Here is a 27,944-nt window from a genome sequence, read left to right as displayed (position 1 = left end):
TAAAAGATCTGAAACGATACTTCACTGAACAGTATATACAAATGGCAAAATAAGCACTGAAGAACATTCAACATCGTTAGGGAGATGCAAACTAAAATCACAATATGATACTACCACATATCTATTGATGACAAAATTTTAAAAATAGAGTATATCAGGTGTTTGTGAGAACACACAGCAAAAGGAAACCTCAGCCTTTGCTGCTTGAACTGAAAAATGGTATAGTCACTCAGAAAAACAATTTGACAGTTATTTGTAAAGTTTAAATATACACTTACCATACAATCCAGCATTCTCACTCCTGGACATTTACCCTAGAGAAATGAAAGCTTAGGTTCACACAAAAACCTGTATGTGAATGTTCATAACAGTTCTATTCATAACTGCCAAAACCTGGAATAACCTACCTGTCCTCCACAAGTAAATGGATTAACTGTGGTTCATTCACACAATGGAATACTAATAAGCAAAAAAAACAACAAACTATAGATATATACAACAATATGGATGAATCTCACGGGTAAGTCTCAAAACATTACATACTATATATTCTAATTTTATAAATATCACATTATTATTTTATAAAATTACCAAAAAGACAAGCCAAAGTAATGGAGAATAGATCAGTGGTTTTCGGGAGTAAGGGATAGGACAAGGGTATGATTGCAAGATTTAACCATAGTACAATTATAAAGGCACAAGAGAAATTTGAGGGGAGATGGAACTGTTCTGAACATTCCTTGTGGTGGTTGTTAAATGAATTTTATAGATATATTTAGATCATAGAGTTGTATGCCAAGAATAAATCAAGTTTATTGATGAGAATTAAAAAAAAAACCAAAAAGATTACATTGAATTAAAAAAATGGTTTGCTCAGCCTTGTCTTTTCCTGACAGTTAGCTGAGTAGATGCTCAGTTAACATCAGCTGAACAAAAACACTGAAAAGTGGCTGCAGTTTCTGCTTTAACATTAATCTCATTTATATCCCTAAGCTTCAAACATGTAACTTCTTGTAGCATTTTTAACATTTTCTATCATGGTATCTGCCACAGAAAGATTTCTAGTTTACACAAAAAAATAATTTAAAATATCAAATGAAAGTCAGAAATCTATTATTCCAACCAATTATTTTAACCTTTAAAGATTATCATTAATAATAGGTAACTTTTTCTTTATATCTTGTATGCATATCTTTCTCATTAAAAAAGGCAGCAGGATTTGTTTTCAAGTCATTACCCTAAGGCATGATACACAAAACAGATATTTGATGAATGTTTACATAATCAACTAATCTTCATTAAACATTAAATGAGCTGAATAGTTAAGCCATTAATTTATCTTGAATATTAACACTTCCTAGGATTTATCCTTTTCCTTGAATTAGTAAAACTGACTACTAAAAATTGTTCTTCCTTCTAACCACAGTGTGCACTCACATTGTGAGTTTGTGTCATTTCTATGCAGCTCCACGCTTTCAGAGTTTTTTGGCTAAGGATATGCTGGGCACCTGTTTGCCTGCAGCTCCCGTGCAAGCAAGCAAACGGGATCCCACTATACCACTCCTGTACTGACTTGTCAAAGGTCTGACTAAGACTCATTCACTTCAATCAATTATCTAAGCTGACTGGTTAGAACACATGTGTGTGAAAGAATAAAAGCAACTTCATTAAAAAAAAAAAAAAAAAGACCATTAATTTTGGTCTTTGCTTTATTTTAAATTGTGTGAAAAAAGTGTGTTCCTACACTAGAAAATGATTAAAAACATAACTGAGGTTTTTAGACAAACCTAGCCTAAGAATTAAACACATCTTGAAAACTGTAAAGATGCTATTTGTATGTATTTACAACACAGAACAAGGATAATTCCCACACTTCTTTGAAGTTTCTGTTTGTTAAGAGAATTATTTTAGAGCTCTCCACATTGTTTTTAAGGTATTATTTCTGTTAACGTAGCTAATATGATCATCTCTAATTTATCTAGGTAATATGATCATCTCTAATTTATCTAGGTTTCAGTCAAATTTTCAATAAATTTTTGAACTTTACAGCTCTGATAAATTAAACTATAAAGTATATTATAATGGTGCTAAAATATATTCACTTTTTATATCCTACAATATATGCTTTGATACCACATTACACCATTACTTGCAAAGAAACCAAACTAAACTGCTTTTGTCAGAAACCTGTCAAAAATATAATAAACAATCTAACCAAAAGATGAAAACATTTAACCTGATTGAAGCACTTAATACAGTAAGTTTATTTAGTCCATGACTAAGGTCATAAACACTAATGAGTTTGCTTAACTAAGAATGAACTATTTATATAAAGTTATAGCTTTCTATATTTTAGCTCTGAGAACACTGTTAATATTTAATATGCTAATTAATAAGGACTGCAATCTATTATGACCAAGCAAATAATAAAGTCAATTTGCAAGAACAGTTTATATAGAAGTAAGCCAGTCCTCAAACTTCCAAATTTTCATAAGCACCTCATCCATTGGTTTTAATTGAAGGACCTAACACTGGTTTCCTTCACACACCCCACCCCTGAATGTATCATTATGGGTACAAGAGTTCAAACCACAGAGAAGCACCCTCTCCCATAAAATTACATGGTCAATTATTCTTTAGATAATTTTCACAATTTAGCACAGTTAACCATATCTGGCTCATTTGGGCACATAAATAAACCAGGCTCCTTGAAAATACCCATTTAAACTAAATGTAATGAAAATTAATGAATTTCTTACTATACTGCATTTACTCAGGGAAACTGTTTCAATTTAACCTGAAAAATCAACACTGCAAAACAATCCTAACTTGAATATATTTCAAATGTGTATGACAACCTAGCCTCAATACCACGAGAGGAATGTTCCTATGAAGTATTTGCAAAATTGGGGACAACCTCACAAAAGGGCATTTTCTAAATATGTGTAAGCACAGAGACATGATTATACCTGCCAGTTATAACAGAGCAATATGATTATTAAGTTCACTTGGTGAAATGTCATTTCAGAAATCACTCAGACCTAAGTTTTTATAATAAAGGTATTCAAATTTAGCTCCTCTCCCCAACATCTGACATTTATAATAAGGGGTTTTTAGGAAACTCTATTAAAAATTACCTGCTTCTGCAGCCACCTCTCATGCCTTCGTTGTTTCCGTCTCAGATTCTTCAGCTTGCTCTTCTCTCTCTTACTGAGCCTCTGATTAATGGTACCCAGTGAAAAACTGCCCGAGTGCAGGAAGTTCAGAGCAGAGAGGTGCTCGTCCTGGTCTGCGGCCTCCAGCGTGCTCCTGCCAGCTGCAGGCAGGTCCATCAGGAAAGTCAGGCTGTTAGGACTAGCATGGCCAGAATACACGGCAGAAGCTTCTAGATCACGCTGAAATTCTCCTCCTCTTTGTGTCTGGGTCTCACGGGGAGCCACTGAATATCTTTGCAGCAGCATATTAGGATCAAAACTGGATGAAATCTGAAAGGAAGAGTTATTTTTATTCGATTCTAAAGGCAAGCTCGGAAGGTCAACAGGCTGTGTCTCACTGAGCCCAGGATACACAGTAGTCTTACTACGGATTTCATATAAAGTGGGTAATAAAGTCAGTTTCTCACTGATGCTCAGATCCAAACTATGTGATTTTCTATGAAAAGCTCTCGGAGCGCATCTGGTGGTCACAAGCTGTGGAACAAAAAGCTGATATTTTGGATCTGACGCTTTGAAGAGCAGTTTTTCGTTCTTCATTTTGAAATATGTTGACCGTACCTCCAGGCAGAGTGCTTCAGTTAATCTTCCAGGACCACTATTATTTGGGCCCATGTTTAAAAACCTGTGATTTCTGTTTCTGCAGGCGCCACCTGTCAGCAGAGTTTCCTTGTCACCACCTGACTGAACTCTAGGATGTGACAAGTATTTCAGCGATGGTCTCATTAGTCGGCCTGACCGTGTTGGCTGATAATCGGTACGGCTCTTGGAGAGATGTACAGCTGCAAGCTGGCCACAGGAACATTTTGGAGTGCTGACAAAATTAAAGCCCCCTAAACGGGCCCCACAGAAAGGGCAATTCAGTTTTCCAACTGTCCACTGGGCCTACAGGTAATAAAGGAAAATAAAAACAATGCTTTCATTGTAAAGTAACCAAAGAGAATGTGAGTTTTTGTTTTTTTTTTTTTAAAGCCGACCACATGAAAGTTTTCTATGCCACAGAAAAGGCCAGCTTTCTGTTTTCTGATTAGTAGACAGAACAGTAAATGGAAACAAACCTTCCAATAAACAGAGATAAGAAGCTCCAAAGGTCTAGAATGATAACATATTGCACATCACACCCATCTAGACAATACTCCTAAGATTCTAAAAGAGTCTTTTAGACAATAGACTGAACATGGATACAGTGTGAACTAATGAAAAGAAAAATACACTATGGAACCAGGAAGCAAATCAGTCTACAGAGCTTAATTTGCAAGTAAAATCTCACAGAAAAGTGTCTGTTTTGATACACTTCTTGCATACCAAGCACTGTGGGAGGGAACTTTACCCAAAAAGCAGAATAAAGCTCTTCCTGCCTTTTTACATACAACTGGAAGATATTGGTCGCGTGTATCAGTTAGTTCATTTTCTCTCTTCAGATTACAAATAAATAATGAACTAGCTTAAAAATATCTTTTAACAGAAATAGTGGAATATCTGAAATGTGCTAATACATTTTGCAAAGTTCAGGACACTTATAAGCAGTACCCTGGCATTCTCCCAGGAAATCACTACAATGTGAGAATGAATGCAAGAGATATTTAGCTAATGTTATTTTTTAACCAAAAAAGAAAGCTAGTCAGTGGAGAAAAGCAACTATATTTTCCCCCAAATCATATTACCTATACTTTTCTAATACTTAGGTGTTTTGAACTGGGAGAAATAATGAGGCCACATTGAACATGTTCTTGCTCTTATACTATTTCACTAAGGATTCTTAAAAGTGTGGTTTTTTCATTCTGATTGTGCCAGTAAGAGTAATTAATTTTCTTTTTCTTTTTTCTTCCAGGCAAGAATACTGGGGTGGGTTGCCATTTCCTTCTCCAGGGATCTTCCAAACCCAGGAATCAAACCAGCTGGTGTAGTGCTAAAGAATTCACCTGCCAATCTAGGAGATGCAAGAGATGTGGGTTCAATCCCTGGGTCTGGAAGATTCCCTGGAGAAGGAAATCGTAACCGACTCCAGTATTCGTGGCTGGAAAATTCCATGGACAGAGGAGCATGGGGGCCTAGAGTCCATGGAGTCGCAAATAGTCAGACACGATTGAATGACTGAGCACACATACAGTATATCCTTATTGCTTATCTACTGTATACACAGAAGTGTGTATTAATATGTTCATCCCATACCCTAATTTGTCTGTCTCCCCTCCCTCTCTCTTTAAGTAACCACAGGTTTACTTTCTATATCTGTGAGTCTGTTTCTCTTTTGTGTATGTATTCATTTGAACTATTTTTTAGATTCCACATATAAGTGATATCACTGGAGTAGGAAATGGCAACCCACTCCAGTATTCTTGCCTGGAAAATTGCACACACATAAGTGATATTATATAGTATTTATCTTTGGCTGACATTTCACTAAGCAAAATATTCTATATGTCCATCAACATTGCTTCAAAGGGTAATGCTTCCTTATTTTTTATGGCTGAGTAATAGTAATTTTCAAGTTGATTGTACATGTGTGTGCATACATGAGTGACACCCACAGGATATTTCATTCACTTCATAGGGACTGTTCTAGGTACTGGGGGATATAACACATAATGAACAAAACAAAAACTTCTGACTTCATGGAGTTTATATCCTAGTAGAGAATCTAGGTAATTAACATGATCAGTAAGTCATTTGTGTATGTGGGTGTGTATGTATATGTATGTGCATATGTGTATGGATGTGCATAATAATTTATATATGTCATACATACTTAAGCATATTTACAAGTTCTACATATCTTGTAAAATCTGTGTGTAAAACATAGATAGGTATATTAAGTAGAGAAGGGAGAAAGGAAGTGTTGAGTGGTAATAGTAGGGAGAGGCAATTGATAGATTGGCCAGGCGATGCCTTCATTAAGAATAAAGACCTAAGAAAATGAAGGAACAAGTAAGTAGTGGTGGAAAGAGAATTCAAAGAAGGGAAATTTTCAAGTGCAAAGTCTGTTACAGAAGTACTCAGAGCACTCCAGTAATAATGAAGAAAGCAGTTAAGTGTAATCAAGAGTTACACACCCCTTCACATTTCCTGAAACAATGCATCCGAGAAAACTAGCTCTAAAATGAGGACAAAAACATTCTGAAAGTAGTATATTCCTAAACTCACTCAGAAACTAAGGAACTTACTTTTTGTATCAGGCAGTGTATCCATTCTGGAAGAGCTTCTATATTCATGTGCCACACATGACAAATATTTTCATCATCAGCTGAATCATTTGTATTCTGCTATATCAAAATGGATGATATTAGTCATGACTAGTTCAGATTTTAGTTCACAAAATTCATATTTAAGTAAAACACAAAAATATATTCACTTTTAGGTAGGAAGGAAATATATACTGCCCTTCTCTCCTTATTCCCTTGCCAAGACAAATCTATAAAGGTTCCCCTCTCTCCCCATGGAATAGCCACATTTAAATTGATAAAAAATAAACAAACAAACAAAAATCCCTCTACTTCATTGAGACCATCAAATTAAAACATGAGCACAAAGTCACTGAATAGACAAATTTGGCAACCCATTTTATTCTGTGTGAGAAAAACTATTCATGACAACTTTCCCCAGCCTTCAATCTCCAATTCTAATAACAGAATAAAGGAGTTACTATATTTGCCATCAAGATGCTCAAGAAAAGTTTAAAAGGGGAACTCCACACTTTCACTAATGGTTAGGACTCCACGCTTTCACTGCTAAGGGCCTGGGTTTGATCCCTATTTGGGGAACTAAGATCCTGGTGTGGCACAGCAAAAGAAAAAAGAGAAGAAAAAATTTTAGAGGATTGGGAGAGAGGAATAATTGTGCAGGGAGCTAAAAAGGTCCTGAGTTTCAGCTGTTTAAGTATGGCGAAAATTTCAGAGACAATTTTGGCCTTTTGAAGTAGATTTGCAGAAATAAATGTGACCTACAGTTGAGACACTATGACTTCCCAGTTTGGTTCTTTAGTACCTCTGTGACCTCTGTGACCTTAGGACAGTTGCTTTACTTCTCTGGGTCTCTGTTTCTTTTCCCGTTAAACTCCACTAGATAACTGGCTCAGGTCCCTTCCGGGTCTACAGAATTTCATTCTATGAGATGGCAGAAAGTGTTGATTGACAAGAACAGGGCAAGTACATAGCAGATGGGAACAACACAAAGAATGGTCTATGCCAAAGTTGTGACAAATGGAAGCAAAAAGGGCCCTGGGGAACGATCAGGGGTGGATTTGAAGCCAGTCTGTCTCCAGGCAAGACAGTACTTGGGACAGAAAGAAACAGGGCAACATCTCTAAAAGTATGGCTGGAAAGGCCTGGACAAAAATGGAAAGCATTTGCAATATGTCCAGGAGATGAGCTACTGAGGACCAATCTCTATTCTGGCTGAAAATATTATCATATGAAAATATCACATTATTTAATATGTTAACTACCTTAACATATAGTGTGAAATAGATTTAATAATAAGGTACATCTCTAATACACACTGTTTTTCTAAAGCAAGTGAAAAAGAAGTAAATATACTATGAATTATGATATTATAAGCATATACAACCTAAAAAATCAATATTATAACTTTTCTATGGAAATATATGTATATAAATAGAAAAGGTACCTTACAGACTGTGTACCAAATTGACATCACATGGTTTGAAGAAAGAAAGGAGTTTTAGATTAGGAAAGTTACTAAAAGGAAACTAACTTTTCCATAATTGTTTTAATGGGAAAATATACTTACATAAGTAAAATTTTATTTAAAATCGATGTAAATAAAATACATTGATTTCTTCTGGCCCTAACAATACTGAAGTAAGTGGTATTAGACATGCTCTCACCATTACAACTGATAAAACTAGGCAAAATATATTAAAGAATCGTTTTAAGACATTAGACCAAAGGAAAAAAAAAAGAAAGCACAGGGCTGTGATCTCTCAGAGAAGTCAAATAAATGAGGTTAACCTAAAAATAACCCTGGATTTCTGCCTCAGGGAACTGTCTGAACCTTGGTGTAGGGAGGAGGAACTCAATTAGTGTATGGCAGCCTTGCTGATTTAAGACAAAGATCAGAGGCTATAAAGGCTAAACACCCAGAATTTACAGGACAGTTGTACCAGCAAGGCCTGTAATTAGAAAAAAGTTCCAGAAATCTGTACAGTAATTCCTCTAAATTTTTTGTTGAATACCATCATGGAGGTATGTAGGGTGAGATATCAGACAATCAGATAAAGAAAATTTACTCTGGAAAAGACATCTTCCAGTGAGCTGTAAGCAAAACTATTCATGCAGGGCTCACAGCAAAGCTGGGAAGATGTTCAAGTTCCAAGCAGCCAGAGTAGAAGAATCTCAAGGAATATATGGAGTATTTAGGAAAGATTCCAGAAGAGTTCTGTCTTAAAAGCAGGGCTAAATTAGCCCAAGAGTAAAGGCTACTAAAAACGAACCCTAATAAGGTTGACTATAAGCCTCCAGAGAATGAAATTCAATCACAAATAACTCGTATGTCTGCTAAAACATTCTTTAAAGGAAGAATAATATTCAGACACTCAGTAATGTTAAATCAAAATGTTGTACCTACAAGAGAAATTACTAGATTATGTACCAAAAAAAAAAAAAAAATTGTGACCCACAATCAGGAGAAAAACTGTTCAATGCAAATAACCCCCACATTCCACCATGTGATATTTGGTAGAAAAATCATGCTGATGTTTGGCAGAAACCAACACAATTTTCTAAAGCATTTATCCTTCAATTAAAAAATAAATTAAAAAAAAATCCCCCCAAAGTGGAGAAGACTGAATAAACAGATTTTAAACCAGCTATGACAGATATTTTCATGAGTATAATGAGAAGATAAATTACCTGAATACTAAATGAATGGTTTACCTAGAGAAAAAACTTATGAAATTAAAATTCTCACTTATTAGCAAATTGATACTGTAGAAGAAAATATTAGTGAACACGAACATATAGAAGTAAAAATGATGAAAAAAAAACAGAGCATAGGAAGAAAAAACAGGAAAAAAATGAGCAAAATTGAAGTGACTTGCGGGAAACATCAAATATTGTAACATAAATGTAAATGCCCCTTCATGGATCACAGCCTTGTCGTGGCAAAGGGACTTGAGTAACTCAATGAGCCATGCCATGCAGGGCCACCCAAGGCTAACGGGTCATAGCAAAGAGTTCTGACAAAACATGGTCCACTGAAGGAGGAAATGGCAACCCAGTCCAGTATTCTTGCCTCAAGAACCCCATGAACAGTATGAAAAGGCAGAAAGATATGACACTGCAAGATGAGCCCCCAAGGTCAGAAGGTGCCCAATGTGCTCCTGGGGAAGAGTGGAGGGATTGCTGGGAGAAATATCAAACCTCAGATATGCAGATGATATCACTCTAATGGCAGAAAGCAAAGAGGAACTAAAGAGCCTCTTGATGAAGGTGAAAGGAGAGACTGAGCAAGCTGGCTTGAAACTCAACATTAAAAAACACTAAGAGCATGGCATGTGGTCCCATCACTTCATGCCAAACAGAAAGGGGAAAAATGGAAGCAGAGACAGATTTTATTTTCGTGGACTGTGGACGGTGACTGCAGCCATGAAATTAAAAGACGCTTGCTCCTCTCCCTTCCTGACCTGACCATGATGACAGGGTGGCTGACAGGACCCCTGGAGCACCCTGCCTCCCAGCCAAGCCCGGGGATCCTTGGGACAGCCCTACGTGCTATCGGCCCACTGTTCACAAGAGGAAACAGGCTGAGGGTCGGCCATGAGGTTAGGCTGGAGCCTGTCCTGTCCCCACCACTGTCCTGCCTTCCAAGGTCCTGTGGCGGAGCAGCCCTGCCCTGGTGGGGGCAGGGGCCAGGGGTGCCCATGCTGGCTGTGGGCCTGGCAGGTGAGCATCTTTGGCAAGGGGCCAGGAATGTGGGGATGGACCCAGGCACATGTCAGTACTTTGGAGAGTTTTTTTCTCAAGCAATTAAAAAGTAGAAACTTGTCAGCGTCACGATGAACTGAAGTGTGAATCCTGAAACACCTCTGCTGGCCTGTGGCTTGAGATGAGAGAGAGTAAGGAAGCCAATCTGCGCTTCCCCCTCACCCCCAACCTACCATGGACTTTGTCCAGAGGTCAGCGGCCCTGGGCCTGGCAAAAAAAATAACAAAAGGGAAAAAAAAGACACTTGCTCCTTGGAAGGAAAGCCATGACAAACCTAAACAGTATATTAAAAAACAGAGACATTCAAAAAAAATAAAACAAAAAAAGGCAGAGACATCACTATGCTGACAAAAATGATATAGTCAAACCTATGGTTTTTCCAGTAGTCATGTATGCATGTGAGAGTTGGACCAAAAAGGCTGAGTGTGAAAGAACTTATGCTTTCAAATTATGGTGCTAGAAAAAACTCTTGAGAGTCCCCTGGACTGCAAGATCAAACAAGTCAGTCCTAAAGGAAATCAATCCTGACTATTCATTGGAAGGACTGATGCTGAAGCTGAAGCTTCAATACTTTGGCCACCTGATGCAAAGAACTGAATCATTGGAAAAGACTCTGATGCTTGGAAAGATTGAAGACAAAAGGAGAAGAGGGTGGCAGAGGATGAGATGGTTAGACAGCATCACTGACTCAATGGACACGAATTTGAGTGGAGAACAGAGGAACCTGGCATGCTGTGATCCACAGAGTTGCAAAGAGTTAGGCTCAACTTCAGTTCACTTCAGTTCAGTCGCTCAGTCGTGTCTGACTCTTTGTGACCCCAAGAATCGCAGCACGCCAGACCTCCCTGTCCATCACTAACTCCCGGAGTTTACTCAAACTCATGTCCATCGAGTCGGTGATACCATTCAGCCATTTCATCCTCTGTTGTCCCCTTCTCCTCCTGCCCTGAATCGGCTTAACTTAGCAACTGAGAAACAACAGCTGAACACGTGTAAACGGAGAAAAGACAGGACAGTAGGATAAATTATGGCCGAATTTTCCAAAGGCCTATAGATCAAAGAAGCTCAAGGATTCTTAAATAGCATAAACACAAGGGAAACTACGACTCTTAATAAAATTGCTGAAATTCAGTGACAAAAGTAAGCATCAAGAGAAAATAAGTATCCTACAAACAGGAGAAAGAAGAAAACAATGATTTTTGGAATTCCACTTCGGGCCATAAAGGAACAGGAGTTTAGAACTAGCTTCCTGCAACAAACAACTAGGAAACGGAACAAAATGTAACAAGCAACTATTTTCAGTCAGTGGGACAACAGGCAGTGAAACAGTGACTTGACTTCTGAGAGAAATAAGTTAATGGAGCCTACAGTCATATGGACTTTTATTCTGGAGACAAATGAAGGAACCCCAACAGAGTCTGGTCAGCTTTCTGAGTTGAGGAAATAGGAATCAGATTTTTTAGAGGTAAAGGCAAACTAAAATTTGTAGGGCACAGTATCCAAGAGAAATAAGAAGAAAAAAGCCTCAGAAACTTGTATATGGTTTCCCCTTGAGTCTTTGATCAAATTCTAATCTGGTCATGCTTAGAGTAAAACTCCAGGAGACTGTGCTAAGAACACCTACAGGGGAAAGAACAATTACAGAGGCTATAAGCCAAATACTTTCAAGAGCTCACACAGGGCCAGGAATCATTATGTTCCAACCAGTCTGATGGAAAAGGACTCATTCAATAATGAGGCATTCAATAGTGACCCAAAGGGTCATTCCCTAAAAGTGGGGCAAAATAAGCCTTAGAATAAGGTCTATTCTAAACCTACCTGAAAGAGCCTAAAAATAAGTTTCTAAATTATCAAACTTATCTACAAACAACTATTAGGCAGAACGAAACATAAAATCCTTTAAAGGAATAAACCAAAGTATAACACTCTACAAAATGAAATTTACAGTCTTTGGTATCCAATCAAAAATCCAATGTGGTGCAGGCCTGGGTGGAGAGGAATAGCAGGCACTATTTCTGTGTCAGGCATAAAACTCTATCCAGATCTTTTCTTCTTGTCTCTCCAACCAAACAAAAGCCTTAAATTACCAGGGGAAGGACAGTACACATTACGACCTTTGGACACTGATACAAAGTCCTCTACTCCTGAGAGAGGGGCAGGAAGACAATGCTGGACCCAGAACTGTAGCTGAAAGGGACAAGAGCACTGGGATGCGCAAACCCCTAGGACCCAGGGACACAGTGCCTGCGAAGACTGAGGCTGTCAGGCAAGCGAGGTGGACGTAAATTAGGGAAAAGCAAGGAAAAGATGGTGCCGGTAAGGATGAACTGAAACACAAGTCAGTTTGTCTCTGATCTTGATATAGTCTGGGTATATAATAGAGAAACTAGAAGCCTTCATCACAGAGACAAATATGTTAATACACTTATCTGACTCAGGAGGTGGAGGCCAAATGAGAATCCAGGGGAAGGTAGAGAAGTCACAGGCTTAATGAAGTTGTTCTCCCTCTTCAAGGTGAGCCAGCATAATAAAACTATGGGGATAGAGAAGAGATCAGCAATTGTCAGGTTTGGAGGTGGGGATGAAAAGACTGAATATGAAGGGGGAAACCACAATCACATATGACCTATGTGAATCATAATCAAATAGCTTATGATTATACAGTGGCTGGCTTAAAACTAAATATTAAAAAAGCAGAGATCATGGCATCCAGTCCCATTACTGCATGGCAAATAGAAGGGGGGAAAGTGGAAGTAGGGATGGATTTTTTCTTCTTGGGCTCTAAAATCACTGTGGATGATAACTGCAGCCATGAAATCAGAAGACAATTGTTTCTTTGCAGGAAAGCAAAGACAAACCTAGACAGTGTGTTGAAAAGCAGAGACATTACTCTGCCGACAAAAGTCCATAAAGTCAAGGCTAAGGTCTTCCCAGTTGTAAGTACTGGACCATAAAAAAGGCAGAACGCCAGAGAATTAATGCCTTTGAACTGTGATGCTAAAGAAGACTTCTGAAAGTCCCCTGGACAACAAGGAGATCAAACCAGTAAATCTTAAGGGAAATCAACCCTGAATACTCATTGGAAGGACTGTTGCTAAAGTTGAAGCTCCAGTATTTTGGTCACTTGATATGAACAGCCAACTCACTGGAAGAGTCCCTGATACTGGGAAAGATCAAGGGCAGAAAGAGAAGAGGACATCGAGAGGTGAGAATGGTTGGAAGGCATCACCAATGCAATGGACATGAATTCAGGCAAACTTTGGGAGATGGTGAGGGACAAGTAGACCTGGTGTGTTGCACTCCATGAGTCACAAAGAGTCAGTCATGAGTATGCAATTGAACAACACCACAGAGATGATTCAGCAACCACAAACCAGTGTAATGCATCTCATTAACAAAACAAAGAATAAAAATTACACGATCACCTCAATAGATGCAGAAAAAACACTTGACAAAATCCAACATCCATCCATGATTAAAAAAAAAAAAAAAAAAAAAAAACCTTGACAAAGTTGATATAGAGGGAACATCCTTCAACATACTAGGGCTTCCCAGGTGGCTTAGTGGTAGAATCTACCTGCTAATGCAGGAGGCTGAGGAGATGCAGGTTAGATCTCTGGGTCAGAAGATTCCTTGGGGAAGGAAATGGCAACCCACTCCAGTATTCTTGCCTGGAAAATTCCATGGACAGAAGAGTTTGGTGGACTATAGTTCATGGGGTTGCAAAGAGTTGGACACTGCTGAGCAACTGAGCACTTCAACATATTAAACATCATTTATGACAAATACAGCTAGCATTCTACTCAACAGTAAAAAGTTCAAAGATTTTCCTCTGACATTAGAAACAAGACAGGCACTGCAATGTAAATCAACTATATTTCAATATATTTCTTTTTTAAAAAAGAAACAAGGATGTAAACTCTTTCAACACAGTACTGGAAGTCCTAGCAATAGCAGTAAGACTAGTAAAAGAAAAGGAATTCAAATTGGAAGGAAAGAAGTAAAACTGTCACTATTTTCAAATGATATGACACTATATAGAAAACCCTATACACTTTACCAAAAAACTATTAGCACTGATAAATGAATTCAATAAAGTTGCAGGATATAAGAAAAATATATAGAAATCTGTTGCACTTCCATAGACTAATAATAAATGATCAGAAAGAGAATAAAAAAAACAATTTCATTAACAATCATATCAAAATGAATCAAAGACCTAGAAATAAATTTAACCATGGAGGTGAATGACTTGTAGTTTAAAAGCTATATGACACTAAAGAAAGAAATTAAAGATGATATAAATAAATGGAATGATATTCCGTGTTCACGAGTAGAAGAGTTACTATGGTTAAAATGCCCACACTACCCAAAGAATTATACAGATTTAATGAAATCTCTACCAAAACACCTATTACATTTTTCACAAAACTAGAACAAATGATTCTAAAATCTGTATGGATCCCAAATAGTCAAAGACCCCAAAAGATCCCAAATAGCCAAAGCAATCTGAGAAAAAAAACAAAGGTGAAAGTATCATGCTTCCTGACTTTAGATCACACTACAAAGCTACAGTTACCAAGGTAATGTACTGGTATAGAATAAGACACAACGGGCAATGTGATAGGCATGAAAGCCAATTAATCTACAACAAAAGAAGCAAGAGTATACCACAGGAAAAAGACAGTTTCTTCAATAAATAATATTGGGGAGTTGGACAGCTACACGTAAAAGAAGGAAGTTAGAACTTTTTTTTCACACCACATAAAAAAATAAGTTCAAAATGTATTAAAGACCAAAATATAAACTCCCAAAACCATAAAACTCGTGGAAGAAAATAAAGGCAGTATGGTCTTTGACACTGGTCTCAGCAATATTTTCTTTGGATGTGTCTCCTCAGGCATGGAATACACATGTGAAAACAAACAAACTGGATCTAATCAAATTTAAAAGTTTTTGCACAGTGAAGGGACCCGTTAACAAAATGGAAAGGCAACCAAATGAATGGGAGAAGATATCTGCAAATGATATAACTCATAAAGGGTTAATATCTAAAACAGATTAAGAACTCGTACAACTAAATATCATAAAGAACAAACAACCCAATTCAAAAAATGAGCAGAGGACCTAAGCAGGCATGTTTCCAAAGACATACAGACAGATAATAGGCACGTGAAAAAACTTCAACATCCCTAGTCATTGGGGAAATGCAGATCAAAACCATAATGAGACATCACCTCATACTTGTCAGCGTGACTATCATCACAAAGATGAGAAATAAGTGTTGATAAGGACTAGAAGAAAAGAAAATCCTCATGTACTGCTGGTGGCAATGTAAATTGGTACAGCCACTACTGAAAACAGAATGCAGCTTCCTCAAAAAAAAAAAATAGTGCTCCCATAGGATCCAGGAATTCCACTTCTGGGCATTTAAATGAAGAAAAGAAAAGAATACTTCAAAAAGATACATGCATCCCAAAGTTTACAGCAGCATTACTTAAAACAGCCAAAATATGGAAACAATAAAAGTATCCATCAACAGATAAAGAAGATGTAGTGTACACACACACACACTAGTGTCACTCAGCCGTAAAAAAGAATCAAATCCTGCCACTTGTGACAACAGTTCATCAGTTTTTTAAAATAGCTATACCTACACTCACCATAAAACCAAAGCAACCCCTAGTACTAACAAGAGAAATAAAAATGTACTTTCACATAATGATTTGTGTACTAATTTTCATAGAAACTTTATTAAAGCTCAAAACTGCAAACACAAAATTTCCATCAACTAAGGTATCCAAACAATAAACAACTGTGAAATCTGTACAGTTAGTAATACTCAGTAATAAAAAGGAATGAACTACTGACATGTGCAACAATATGAATCAGTCTCAAAAACATTGTGCTGAACATAAAAAACCAGATATAAAAGAATATATATAATAACTTATATAGGATCCTCTCAGTTTAGTTCAGTTGCTCAGTCGTGTCCGACTCTGCGACCCCATGAATCACAGCACGGCAGGCCTCCCTGTCCATCACCAACTCCTGGAGTTTACTCAAACTCATGCCCATCGAGTCAGTGATGCCATCCAGTCATTTCATCCTCTGTCGTCCCCTTCTCCTCCTGCCCCCAATCCCTCCCAGCATCAGGGTCTCTTCCAACGAGTCAACTCTTCACATGAGGTGGCCAAAGTATTGGAGTTTCAGCTTCAGCATCAGTCCTTCCAATGAACACCCAGGACTGATCTCATTTAGGATGGACTGGTTGGATCTCCTTGCAGTCCAAGGGACTCTCAAGAGTCTTCTCCAACACCATAGTCCAAAAGCATCAATTTTTCAGCGCTCAGCTTTCTTCACAGTCCAATTCTCACATCCATACATGACCACTGGAAAAACCATAGCCTTGACCAGATGGACCTTTGTTGGCAAAGTAATGTGTCTGCTTTTTAATATGCTATCTAGGTTGGTCATAACTTTCCTTCCAAGGAGTAAGCGTCTTTTAATTTCATGGCTGCAGTCACCATCTGCAGTGATTTTGAAGCCCCCCAAAAATAAAGTCTGACACTGTTTCCACTGTCTCCCATCTATTTCCCATGAGGTGATGGAACCAGATGCCATGATCTTAGTTTTCTGAATGTTAAGCTTTAAGCCAACTTTTTCACTCTCCTCTTTCACTTTCATCAAGAGAATTTTTAGTTCCTCTTCACTTTCTGCCATAAGGGCAGTGTCATCTGCATGTCTGAAGTTATTGATATCTCTCCCAGCAATCTTGATTCCAGCTTGTGCTTCTTCCAGCCCAGCGTTTCTCATGATGTACTCTGCATATAAGTTAAATAAGCAGGGTGACAATATACAGCCTTGACATACTCCTTTTCCTATTTGGAACCAGTCTGTTGGTCCATGTCCTCTAAAGAAGACCAAATGTACATCTTGACAATGGTGGCAGGTACATGAGTATGTACACATTTGTCAAAGCTCACTGAAATCTGCATTTCATTATATGCAAATTATCTCCTAATAAAACTGATTTTAAAAAATAGTAAAGAAAAATATCCTTAAAGAAAAGTGATCAAGAAACATGTGCAGGGGAGAAACATGAATTGGAAGACTGGGACTGACACATAAACACTACCAATCATAAAAGATATAACTAGTAAGGACCTACTGTATGACACAGGAACTCTACTCAAAACTCTTTTTAAAGACTATTAAAGAGTGGATATATGTATATGTACAACTGATTCACTTTGTTGTACACCTGAAACTAACACAACACTGTAAATCATGCCCCAATTAAAAAAAAAAAAAAAAAAAAGAAATGTTAAAATCCTAAAATTTTTAGTTGGTAAGTTCCTTGAGCATGTACTATCTTAGTCCTCTTATATGCTCAGATCACAGCACAATGCCTAAAATATAACAGGGACTTAATGAATCCTTTTTGAATGAAAGAATGTCTATTCTATATTAGATTTCATCAATTTTTCAATGTACTTAATATCAATTACAATCTCTAGCCCCTTTTTTTTTTAAAGTATTTCCTTCAAACTCCTGAAGACTGCCAGAAATGTGCACTGACAATAGTCTGCTCATTCTTACTCTCTATATTCTTAGAAAAAATTCATTTAAAAAACTGAATTGTTAACAATTGACTTGTATTAGCCAAGGTCCATTATAACAAATTTAAATGAACCATATAAACTTATTTTTTAAGGAACCTTGGGAAAACGACAGGAAGTGACTCACAAAATTATAAGCAGTGTAACTTTCCCTAAATACTTCACCTAAATTTAACTTTTGAAGAACAGAATTAATTTTGTAAACATCAGTACCTGTATACATTAACCCCTTTCATTAAGAGCTGAGGCACTGACAGGCACACAGATGAGCATAACTAATTAATTCTTAAAAAGGTTCTTAGTGAACACAAATAGAAATTGACAAATATAACTGTCTTCATTATTAGATCTGAAATTTTTTCTGACTTTTCAAGGTTCTATCTCTGAGGTAAATAAATATTTCTTTTGTTGTTGTTATTGTTTAGTTGCTCAGTCATGTCTGACTCTGCAATCCCATGGACTGCAGCCCACCAGGCTCCTCTGTCCATGGGATTTTCCAGGCAAGAACGCTGGAGTGGGTTGCCATTTCCTTCTCCAGGGGATTTTCCTGACCCAGGGATCGAACCCAGATCTCCTACATTGGTAGGTAGATTCTTTACTGCTGAGCTACCAGGGACTTTCTACATTGGTATAAAGAAAAGAAAATTACATCAAAGTAAAATGATGGCAATCAACCTATCAGTATTTATTAAGTCATGACCAGACACAATGTTGACAATACAAAAGGAGTAAAGAAATTTATTTATACGGCAGGGACTGTGTTTTACCTTCCACTTGTTATCTCATATTTCTATTTCATTGTTCATATTCTGTTGTTTCATTTAATCAGATAAAACGATCATGATATTTAATCACATAAGATTGACTACAATACTAAGAAACCGTCTGCTATAAATTCCAGAGATGTTTTTCATGCAATCCTATGAGAATAAACACTGGAGTCGTATATCTAGGTAGGTTAAAGAAGTTTTACAATGTACATCTTATTTTTACCAGGTAACAAGCATTTGTACTGTGCTTATTATGCCCAGGCACTGTTTCAAGGGTTCTGTTATTTTACAAATAAGGGAACTGAAACAAGAGAAGCTAACTGTTATGTAACTTGTCCAAGGTCACATGGGAAGCACCAAGGCAAGGCTTTCCATCCAGGCAGTCTGGCTTCAGAGCTCAACTCACTGAGCTCCCACCGTTACTGGACCAAATCAGTACTATCTTTTTGGGGCAACTGGCTTCCCTGGCGGCTCAGAGGGTAAAGAAGCTGCCTGCAGTGCAGAAGACCAGGTTTGAACCCCAGGTTGGGGAGATCCCCTGGAGATGGGAATGGCTACCCACCCCAGTATTCCTGCCTGGTGAATCCCACAGAGGAGCCTGCCGGGTTACAGTCCATGGAGTCACAGAGAGTCAGACACAACTGAGCGACTAACACTTTCACACTTTCATCTCTCTTACATGTTAGCCTAGTACGGTTTAAAGCACGATATTACTAGTCTTCCAAAGGGTTACCAAAAAAGCAAAACAAAACAACAAAAAAAACTGAAAGTATAACTTACTTTTAAATTAAACAAAAACAATATACTAACTTATATAGAAAAAAGCAAGGTTTAGAAAAAAATTCCAGTTGATTCTGATATATGACTCCCAAACCAATCTCTTAGATTTGAGAACTATTAACATAAAGCAGGGCTTCCCAAGTGGCTCAGTTGTAAAGAATCTGCCTGCAACACAGGAGCCATAGGAGACTAGGGTTCGATCCCTGGATGAATCGGGCAGATCCCCTGACAGGGGGCATGGCAACCCACTCTAATACTCTTGTCTGGAGAATCCCATCAACAGAGGAGTCTGGGGGGGGCTACAGTTCATAGCCTTGCAAAGAGTCGGACATGACTGAGGTGACTTAGCAAGCACTCGTGCAACATGAAGCAAGCACATATGTTTCTTTAAATATTTAAAAGTTAAAGCATATTCTCACGCCAACAAAAAAGACAAAGATCAGTTACAGCAGTTGATAATGGTGGGAAGAGCATAAAAGGCTGGGTTAAGAATGTATAATATTGTTTCCTTTTCTGAAAATTAGATATGGCAAACAAACAAAGCTAGGATTAACACAGAAGCCTCAATTATAAATGAGACTGCCAACTATTTCAACTGTAATCACACAGTCTTAGAAATATATGATATTCATGATATTTATTTTCAATTTAATTTTACAGGTAAAATAAGACAATCTATTAAGTTTATAAAATCTATAGTCACTTAATTTTGGGGAAAAAACACAAATACATGTGATAAAACAAGTTTTAATGAATGTATTTCAGGATGAATTGTTAAACAGAAAGCAATTTCATTCGAGGAATTTAAAGGCTTAAAGTAACTGCATGTCATATTATCTCCTTGGGGGAAAAATAGCCTGAAAATTAGGAACACAGTAAAATTAGGATTTTAAAAGCCTAACTAGACAGTTTTTTTTATGTCTCAAGTTTATCATGTGGGCAAAGGACGAAGTGAATGAAGAGAAGTAACTAACAGCAAATTTCACTTAATGCTGTCAGAAAAAAATGTTGACAAAATATTTTGTAAATAAAATCTTTTGTTCAAGCAGCAGGGGGAGCTAATGCATTATTATTTCGTTTTTTCTTTAAGTGTAGATATGTTTTCAGTGGCTATGTACAAAGAACTTAATTTTAAAATTATAAATTGTATGCATTATCTTATCATTTAATGATTGTTAAAAGTTTTAATTGAGCAGAACAGGTTAAACATAAGAAGTTGGCATAATTTAATATTATAGGCTATTTTGTTTCAATTTTTTAATTTGGATCCAAATTAAGGAAAAAGGGCAGAAAAAATAAAACAGAACCAGGAATGAAGGTAGTTTACAAAAACCATGTTTCAAGGTCTCATATACTTTCTAGAGCTACAACACAATCTTGGCTCTGAAACTTTTTAGGGCCAAAGCAGACGGGAGAACTAATATGCAGTGTTGTTATGCTAATTTGAAAATAAATATTTTTATTTATCATTTAGTAGTATCATACTGATGTCGACTTTTCTATCAAAATCAAGAATTAATCAGACTCTGAATCTCCTCTATCTCCTAGAGCAGACAAATCCTTCAGCATACTTTAATAATACACTGCATCATCAATTTACATTTGAATATTTTTTGAAATTCTTTTGATTGATTTGGGAATGTTTGTATCTTCTTCTATCATTGTGTTTCTAACTGCTGATGAATAATTTCTTGGCAGTTGAATTAACATAATAATATTACATGCTATTTTTGAAAGACGTTTAACACTTTAACACATTTGCAACATTAGTAATGACATTCCCCTAGCCAATACATTAAAAGTGAGCCAACTATATTATTTACGTACTGCAGCTACAAACACTATAGGAAAAAGATCAGATAATAAAAAGCTGGACTGCCTGGTTTTCCTACATGCACTGTGAGAAGGTACTTCAAGAGTGAATTTTTTTTTTTTTTACTCAAAAGGTCTGAATGAATAAGAACTCGAAAACCTTAAAGGAAGACCATTGTCTGCATATATTCTTGCTAACTTTCTAATTTCACTCTTTCATAATTGCCAAAATGATTTTTAAAAATTCAATAGTCATGTCACTCCTTTTCACTGACTTTCCAGCTTTTTCAGGAAAATGATCAAAGTCCTTGATTTGTCTTAAAAAACCATAAATGATCTAATCAACACCCATCTTTCTAGCCTCAAATCTGGTCAAATTCCCTCTTGATCTCTGCACTTCAATCATAGAAATCTTCTAGTTTCATGGAGATACATCACATTCTTTCAACCACAGGGCCTTTGAATATGCTGGTCCCAAAGCTTGAAATGCCCTCTGTCTTGCACTGCCTGGGTTACTCATCTACCATATCTCCACCAAAGTTACTTCCTCAGGAAAGCCTTTGCCTTACAACAATCCTCTGTGCACGTCCTACCTTCATGGCCCCATATAAGGTTTCCTTTTTTCCCATTTATGCAGCTAATAATCTAATTTTATGGTTGAACACTATCCTGAAAGCTTCAAAAGGACAGAACATTTCTCTTTTGCTCTTTGTTGAATTTCCTGTGCCTGTTACAGGGCCTGTCGTGCCTTAGTTGATTTGAACTGGCGTAACAAAATACCACAGACTGGGTGGCTTAGACAACAGACATTTATTCCTCACAATTCTGGAAGCTAGAAGCTGAAGATCAAAGCTCCAGCATGCTTTAGTACTGGTAAGAACTCTCCTTTTAGTTTGCAGATAGCTGCCTTCTTTCTGTGTCATCACATGGAAAGAGAAAGAAATCTCTCTCTCTCTCTTCTCCTTCTTCTAAGCCACAGTCTTCCTGGATTAAGGCCCCATCCTTATGACCTCATTTAACCTTGATAACCTCTTAAAGACCTGACTTCAGATACAGTCACTTTAGGGGTTAGAACTCACAACTACAAAGAATACTGACCAACAACCTCCTCTTTGCTAAAACCAAAGCACGCTTTAAATTCTCATTCAGAGTCTCTACATTTGGCCATACAATTTGTACAACATTTTTGTACAAATATGGGGGCACCTTTCACAGACTAGCACCTTCTAGAATTATGTAGTATACAACTTGCACATTAAGCAGTATCTGGTCTACATCTCCCTACAGCATTCAATACTACTAAACAATATTTCCTTCTGGAAGATGCTCATTGCTTGACTTTCATTAACAGTGCATCTTGATTTTCACTCTTGTATTTCTCACTACTTTTTTTTTTTTTTCCTATTTTGTAATTTTTTTTTTTTTTCTGTCTATCCCTTAAATGTTCCTAGGCCCCTTCCTTTCTCTTCCCATTCACACTCTGTAGAGTGATCTCATCTATTTTCATTCACCATTTAAATGCTGATGACTCTCAAAATCACATTTTTAGTTCAGATCTCTGTTCTGAATCCCATATCCATAGAACCAGCAGGCTCCTAGATCTCTCTATTTATATGTCTTTTAGGTCACAGAAACTTGTCCAAAACTGTGTCAAAGCTAAGAAACTAAAACTGAGGACACCATCTCTGCCTGGAACCCCCATCCCATCAGACTTCACAAATGGAGATCAACTTTGTTATTTTGTTTTTAGGGTTTTCATTGTTATTTTGCTTTCTATTTTGGTTCCTACCCATATTTCAGGTATCTCAAGCCTGAAGGTAGAGAAGAAGTTTCCTTTTGTACCTGTGGACATTGTAGACTGTCTCAGAATTCCATTCTCAGTTCCCAGTCACCTGCCTTATTACATACCAGTGGCTGAAAAACTAAAGCTCAAATGTCCCAAACTCTCTAACAGTTCAAATTCCACACGTGACCCAGCTTCCACCAATCTGATACATGGCTCAATATTATGAAAAAAGAAGTCATGAGAATATTTCTGCTATTTCTTTTAGCAAGGTTAACTCTGAAGGTGTTTGGTTGGTCTGCAGGCTAGTTCCTAGTTCTGTGGGCACTGAGAGCCAGGTGTGAGGCTTCCATTTTGTGGCATTGGTCAGGGCTAAACAACTGTGGTCCTAAAACCAATAGTTCCTCAGTGAATGCTATTTCCTCAGTGTCCTGATCCTCTATGTCCTTCTGAGGGCCATTTCATACCTGCATGGGGTGTGGAAGACAGGAGACAAAGTCCAAGCTTTGCTCAGCGTTGGGAGACTCTAAGGGGGAACTTCTACAAAAAACTGGGTTATAACATCAGCATAAGGGTGAATGAGAAATAAACCTGTTGTTCAGAAAAACAAAAGAAAAAGCTTGCCTATCTCAATTTTGGTATTCAGTCGGAGGAAAGGAAAAAAAAAAAAAAAAAAAAAAAACTTTCCTACAGGGTACTAAAAAATTTTTCAAGAAAAAAAGTATAGAACATAAAGGAGATGACTAATAAATCCATCTACCGTTCATCTACCATTCATCAAACGATACCACAAAGAGTGAAATAAAAGTTACATAAACTAGCAAAAGATATCTCCAATAAAATAACAAATAATTAGTATTCAGAATATGTAAAGAGCTCCCCCAAATCAAAACTGCACAACAGAAAAATAGAAAAGGGAAAAAAAAAAAAAGACATTTCACAGGAAACACAAAGAGACTTAAACAAGGAGAAGATGTTAAATGTTGGAAAAGATGTGGAATCACAGCAATGTTTAACCATGACTCACGGACTGACACTTGAAAACAACTGAGCCTCGCCCAGTAAGGGGGAAGTGTACTCAGCTTCCAGTGATACACCCCTGGCAGTGCTTCCCAAGCTATGGACAAGAAAATTCACAGCAGCATAGCCTGTCAGAGCACAACAACTGATATAACTCAATGGTAGAATGAATTACAAATTGTGATATATTAATACGCTAGAACACTATATAAAAGGGAAAAATGAGCTACGCTACATGGTGATATTACTAAAAGCAGCAATTTCCCAGCAGAATGCCTACCTACGTTGTGATTTCACCTACAGAAAGTAGACAAAACACTTTCAGAAAGAAGCAAAACACTTATTTTATACATATATGTATTTTAAATTATATTGTTAATAGGTAATAAATTAAGATAATTGGATAGGCGATAAATTTAGCATTCCTTCAGCATGAAGTAAAAATATGAGTGCTTAGTCATGTCTGACTCTTTGTGACCCCATGGACCATAGCCTGCCAGGCTCCTCTGTCCATGAAATTCCCCAGGCAAGAATACTGGTGTGGGCAGCCACTCCCTTCTCCAGGGGATCTTCCTGACCCAGGGATCCAGTCAGGTCTCCCCCACGACTGGCAGATTCTTCACCATGGAGCCACCAGGGGAGCCCCTCCTCCAGACCAGATCTTATAAACTACTTTAGACTGCAGTATTTCATTTTACTGTTTCCTTTAGTTAAAGCAGATCCTTCTATGTTCTTCTTTAGTATTTATTAAATATTTATCAATTTATTATTATTTTATTATTTATTATTATTAATTTATTATTAACATTTATTAATCAAATATATGTGTTTCTAAATGCAAAAGACATTTGTATAGTTTAAAGAAGTCTTTAAAGAGATGCAAACACCAATATATACACCCACTATCCAGTTTAATGAGTACATTACCACTACTTTAAAAACCCGCTCAGGATCCCCCTCTAATTACACATTCCTCCTTCTCCCTGGAGTTAACAGTGATATTGAATTATTCCTGAGACAGGCTTTTAATAGGTTTAAAATATGTATGTTTTATGTGCATATAATATAAAACCTCCTAGAGAACCAGAAAGATTTTTCAATTCTGTATCACTCTCTTCCACAACCTATCCTAGTGCAGTGTTTGAATTTCTCTTGCTCATGATACCGTGAGGGAGGAGCAAAGGCATGAAAGAGAGTGTGGGGGTCAGAACTCTCACTGCCAGATTCAATTTTAACTGCACTGCTTAGTAACAGTATAATCAGGCTCAATTTATTTAATCGTCTGTGGTTCAGTTTCCTTATCTATAAAAAGGAGATGATAGCGTATTTCCTTCAAGATAATCTTTCTATCTTTATACTATAAGGAATGAATAATATAAAACATTTAAAACAATGCTTAACCAATAAGCAGAAGATTAAGAAGAGGTGGCAGGAATACACAGAAGAACTATAAAAAAAGATCCTCATGACCCAGATAACCACAATGGTATGATCCCTCACCTAGAGCCAGACATCCTGGAATGCAAAGTCAAGTGGGTTTTAGGAACCATCACTACAAACAAAGCTAGTGGAGGTGATGGAATTCCAGTTGAGCTATTTCAAATCCTGAAAAGATGATGCTGTGAAAGTGCTACACTCAATATGCCAGCATTTGGAAAACAGAGCAGTGGCCACAGGACTGCAAAAGGTCAGTTTTCATTCCAATCCCAAAGAATGCTCAAACTACCACACAATTGCACTCATCTCACACGCTAGGAAAGTAATGCTCAAAATTCTCCAAGACAGGCTTCAAAAGAACATGAACCATGAACTTTCAGACGTTCAAGCTGGATTTAGAAAAGGCAGAGGAACCAGAGATCAAATTGCCAACATCCACCGGTTCATCAAAAAAGCAAGAGAGTTCCACAAAAATATCTGCTTCTGCTTTATTGACTACACCAAAGACTTTGACTGTGTGGATCAAAACAAACTATAAATTCGTTCTTCAAGAGATGAGAATACCAGACCACCTGACCTGCCTCCTGAGAAATCTGTATGCAGATCAAGAAGCAACAGTTAGAACCAGACATGCAAAAATGGACTGGTTCCAAATTGGGAAAGGAGTACGTCAAGGCTATATATTGTCATCTGCTTATTTAACCTATATGCAGAGTACATCATGCGAAATGTCAGGCTGGAGGAACCACAAGCTGGAATCAAGTTTACTGGGAGAAATATCAATAACCTCAGATATGCAGATGATACCACTCTTATGGCAGAAAGTGAAGAAGAATTAAAGAGCCTCTTGAAAAAAGTGAAAAGAGGAGAGTGAAAAAGCTGGCTTAAAGCTCAACATTCAGAAAACAAAGATCAGGGCATCTGATCCCATCACTTCATGGCAAATAGATGGGGAAACAATGGAAACAGTGAGAGACTTTTCTGGGGGCTCCAAAATCTCTGCAGATGGTGACTGCAGCCATGAAATTAAGACATTTGCTCCTTAGAAGAAAAGTTATGACCAACCTAGACGGCATATTAAAAAGCAGAGACATTACTTGGCTGACAAAGGTCCATCTAGTCAAAGCTATGGATTTTCCAGTAGTCATCTATGGTTGAGAGCTGAACTATAAAGAAATCTGAGCACCAAATAATTGATGGTTTTGAACTGTGGTGTTGGAGAAGACTCTTGAGAGTCCCCTGGACTGCAAGAAGATCCAACCAGTCAATCGTAAGGGAAATCAGTCCTAAATAGTCACTGGAAGGACTGATGCTGAAGCTGAAACTCCAGTACTTTGGCCACCTGATGCGAAGAACTGACTCATTGGAAAAGATCCTGGTGCTGGGAAAGATTGAAGGCAGGAGGAGAAGGTGACCACAGAAGATGAGATGGTTGGATGGCATCACCAACTGGATGGACATGAGTTTGAGCAAGCTCTGGGAGTTGGTGATGGACAGGGAGACCTGGTGTGCTGCAGTCCATGAGGTTGCAAAGAGTCGGACATGACTGAGCAACTGAACTGAACTAAGTAATAAGCATCAAAAAATGTACTGGACATCATTATCACTAGGGAAAAGCAAATTAAACACATAATGATATACCACTATATCTACCACAATGTCCAAAATTACAATGTCTGAAAATACCACATGTAGAGAAAGATATTGAGCAACTAGAATTCTCATCATTGCTGTTGGAAATGAACACTTTTTTTTTAAAAAACTACAAGCAGTTTCTAAAATCCTTAAAATACACCTACTGTATAATTCCTATATATATACATCAAAAGGAAGTAACAAAACACAAACACAGAGTCTTTTATAAGAATACTGATAGCAGCTTTATTCATAACCCCAAAATGAAAATTATATCTATCAGCATACAAAATTGATAAACTGTGGTATATTCATTAATGGCATACTACTCAGGAAAAAGGAAGCAAACTACTACATACAAAACATAAATGAGCCTCTAAAACACCATGTTGAGTAAAATAAGTCAGGTACAAAAGAGTATATGATTTCATTTGAATGAAGGTCAGGAACAGGCAAAACTAGTCGACAGTGATAGATATTAATACAGTGGTTTCCATGTGAGGGGGTGAATATTGCCTTAAAACAGATAAGAGAGATTTCTGGGGTGATGAAAACATCATACATCTTGATCTGATTCATAGCGGGGCTGAAAAAATTTATCTATAAAATTTTTTTTTTATAAAAAGCTATACTATACCCAATAAATACTCACCATGAAAAGTTTTATTCCCCTAATTAAAATGTTTTCAGTTTTTTAAAAGTATCTGACATGCAGTAAGCATGTAACCAAAGTCTTTCACTATTATCACTTCAAGTTGGCTAAACTGTTAGAGTGGATAGGAAATAATCATGATCAAATGAGGCAAAAAAACAAAACAGTCACTCAAAGAAGGGGAAAGCAATGACAGGTAATTATAACCACTCTGCTAAACTGAGAATTCCCGGTGAAGTCTATGGATAACTATCTAGTATGGATTTCTTTGATATTG

General features: G+C 37.2%; 1 protein-coding gene across 3 annotated transcripts in view; it reads right to left on the bottom strand.

Moving 5' to 3' along the window:
- The window catches only part of RNF180 (ring finger protein 180), a 264,764-nt gene that overhangs the window by 205,080 nt on the left and 31,740 nt on the right, over positions 1-27,944 (bottom strand). The window contains exons 3-5 of one of the 3 annotated variants that reach the window (XM_065905392.1): positions 6,377-6,475; positions 3,138-4,097; positions 279-314 (exon numbers count right to left, since the gene is read on the bottom strand). In XM_065905392.1, coding sequence (XP_065761464.1) covers positions 279-314; positions 3,138-4,097; positions 6,377-6,475 — 1,095 coding nt within the window. The remainder of the gene's footprint in view (positions 1-278; positions 315-3,137; positions 4,098-6,376; positions 6,476-27,944) is intronic. The other 2 variants (XM_065905393.1, XM_065905394.1) reach the window with 2 other exon arrangements.

Source organism: Muntiacus reevesi, chromosome 14, assembly GCF_963930625.1.
Source record: "Muntiacus reevesi chromosome 14, mMunRee1.1, whole genome shotgun sequence".
In the NCBI taxonomy this organism is placed as follows: domain Eukaryota; kingdom Metazoa; phylum Chordata; class Mammalia; order Artiodactyla; family Cervidae; genus Muntiacus; species Muntiacus reevesi.
Note: the sequence above shows the minus strand (reverse complement) of the source record. Positions and strands in the feature narration are given on the sequence as shown.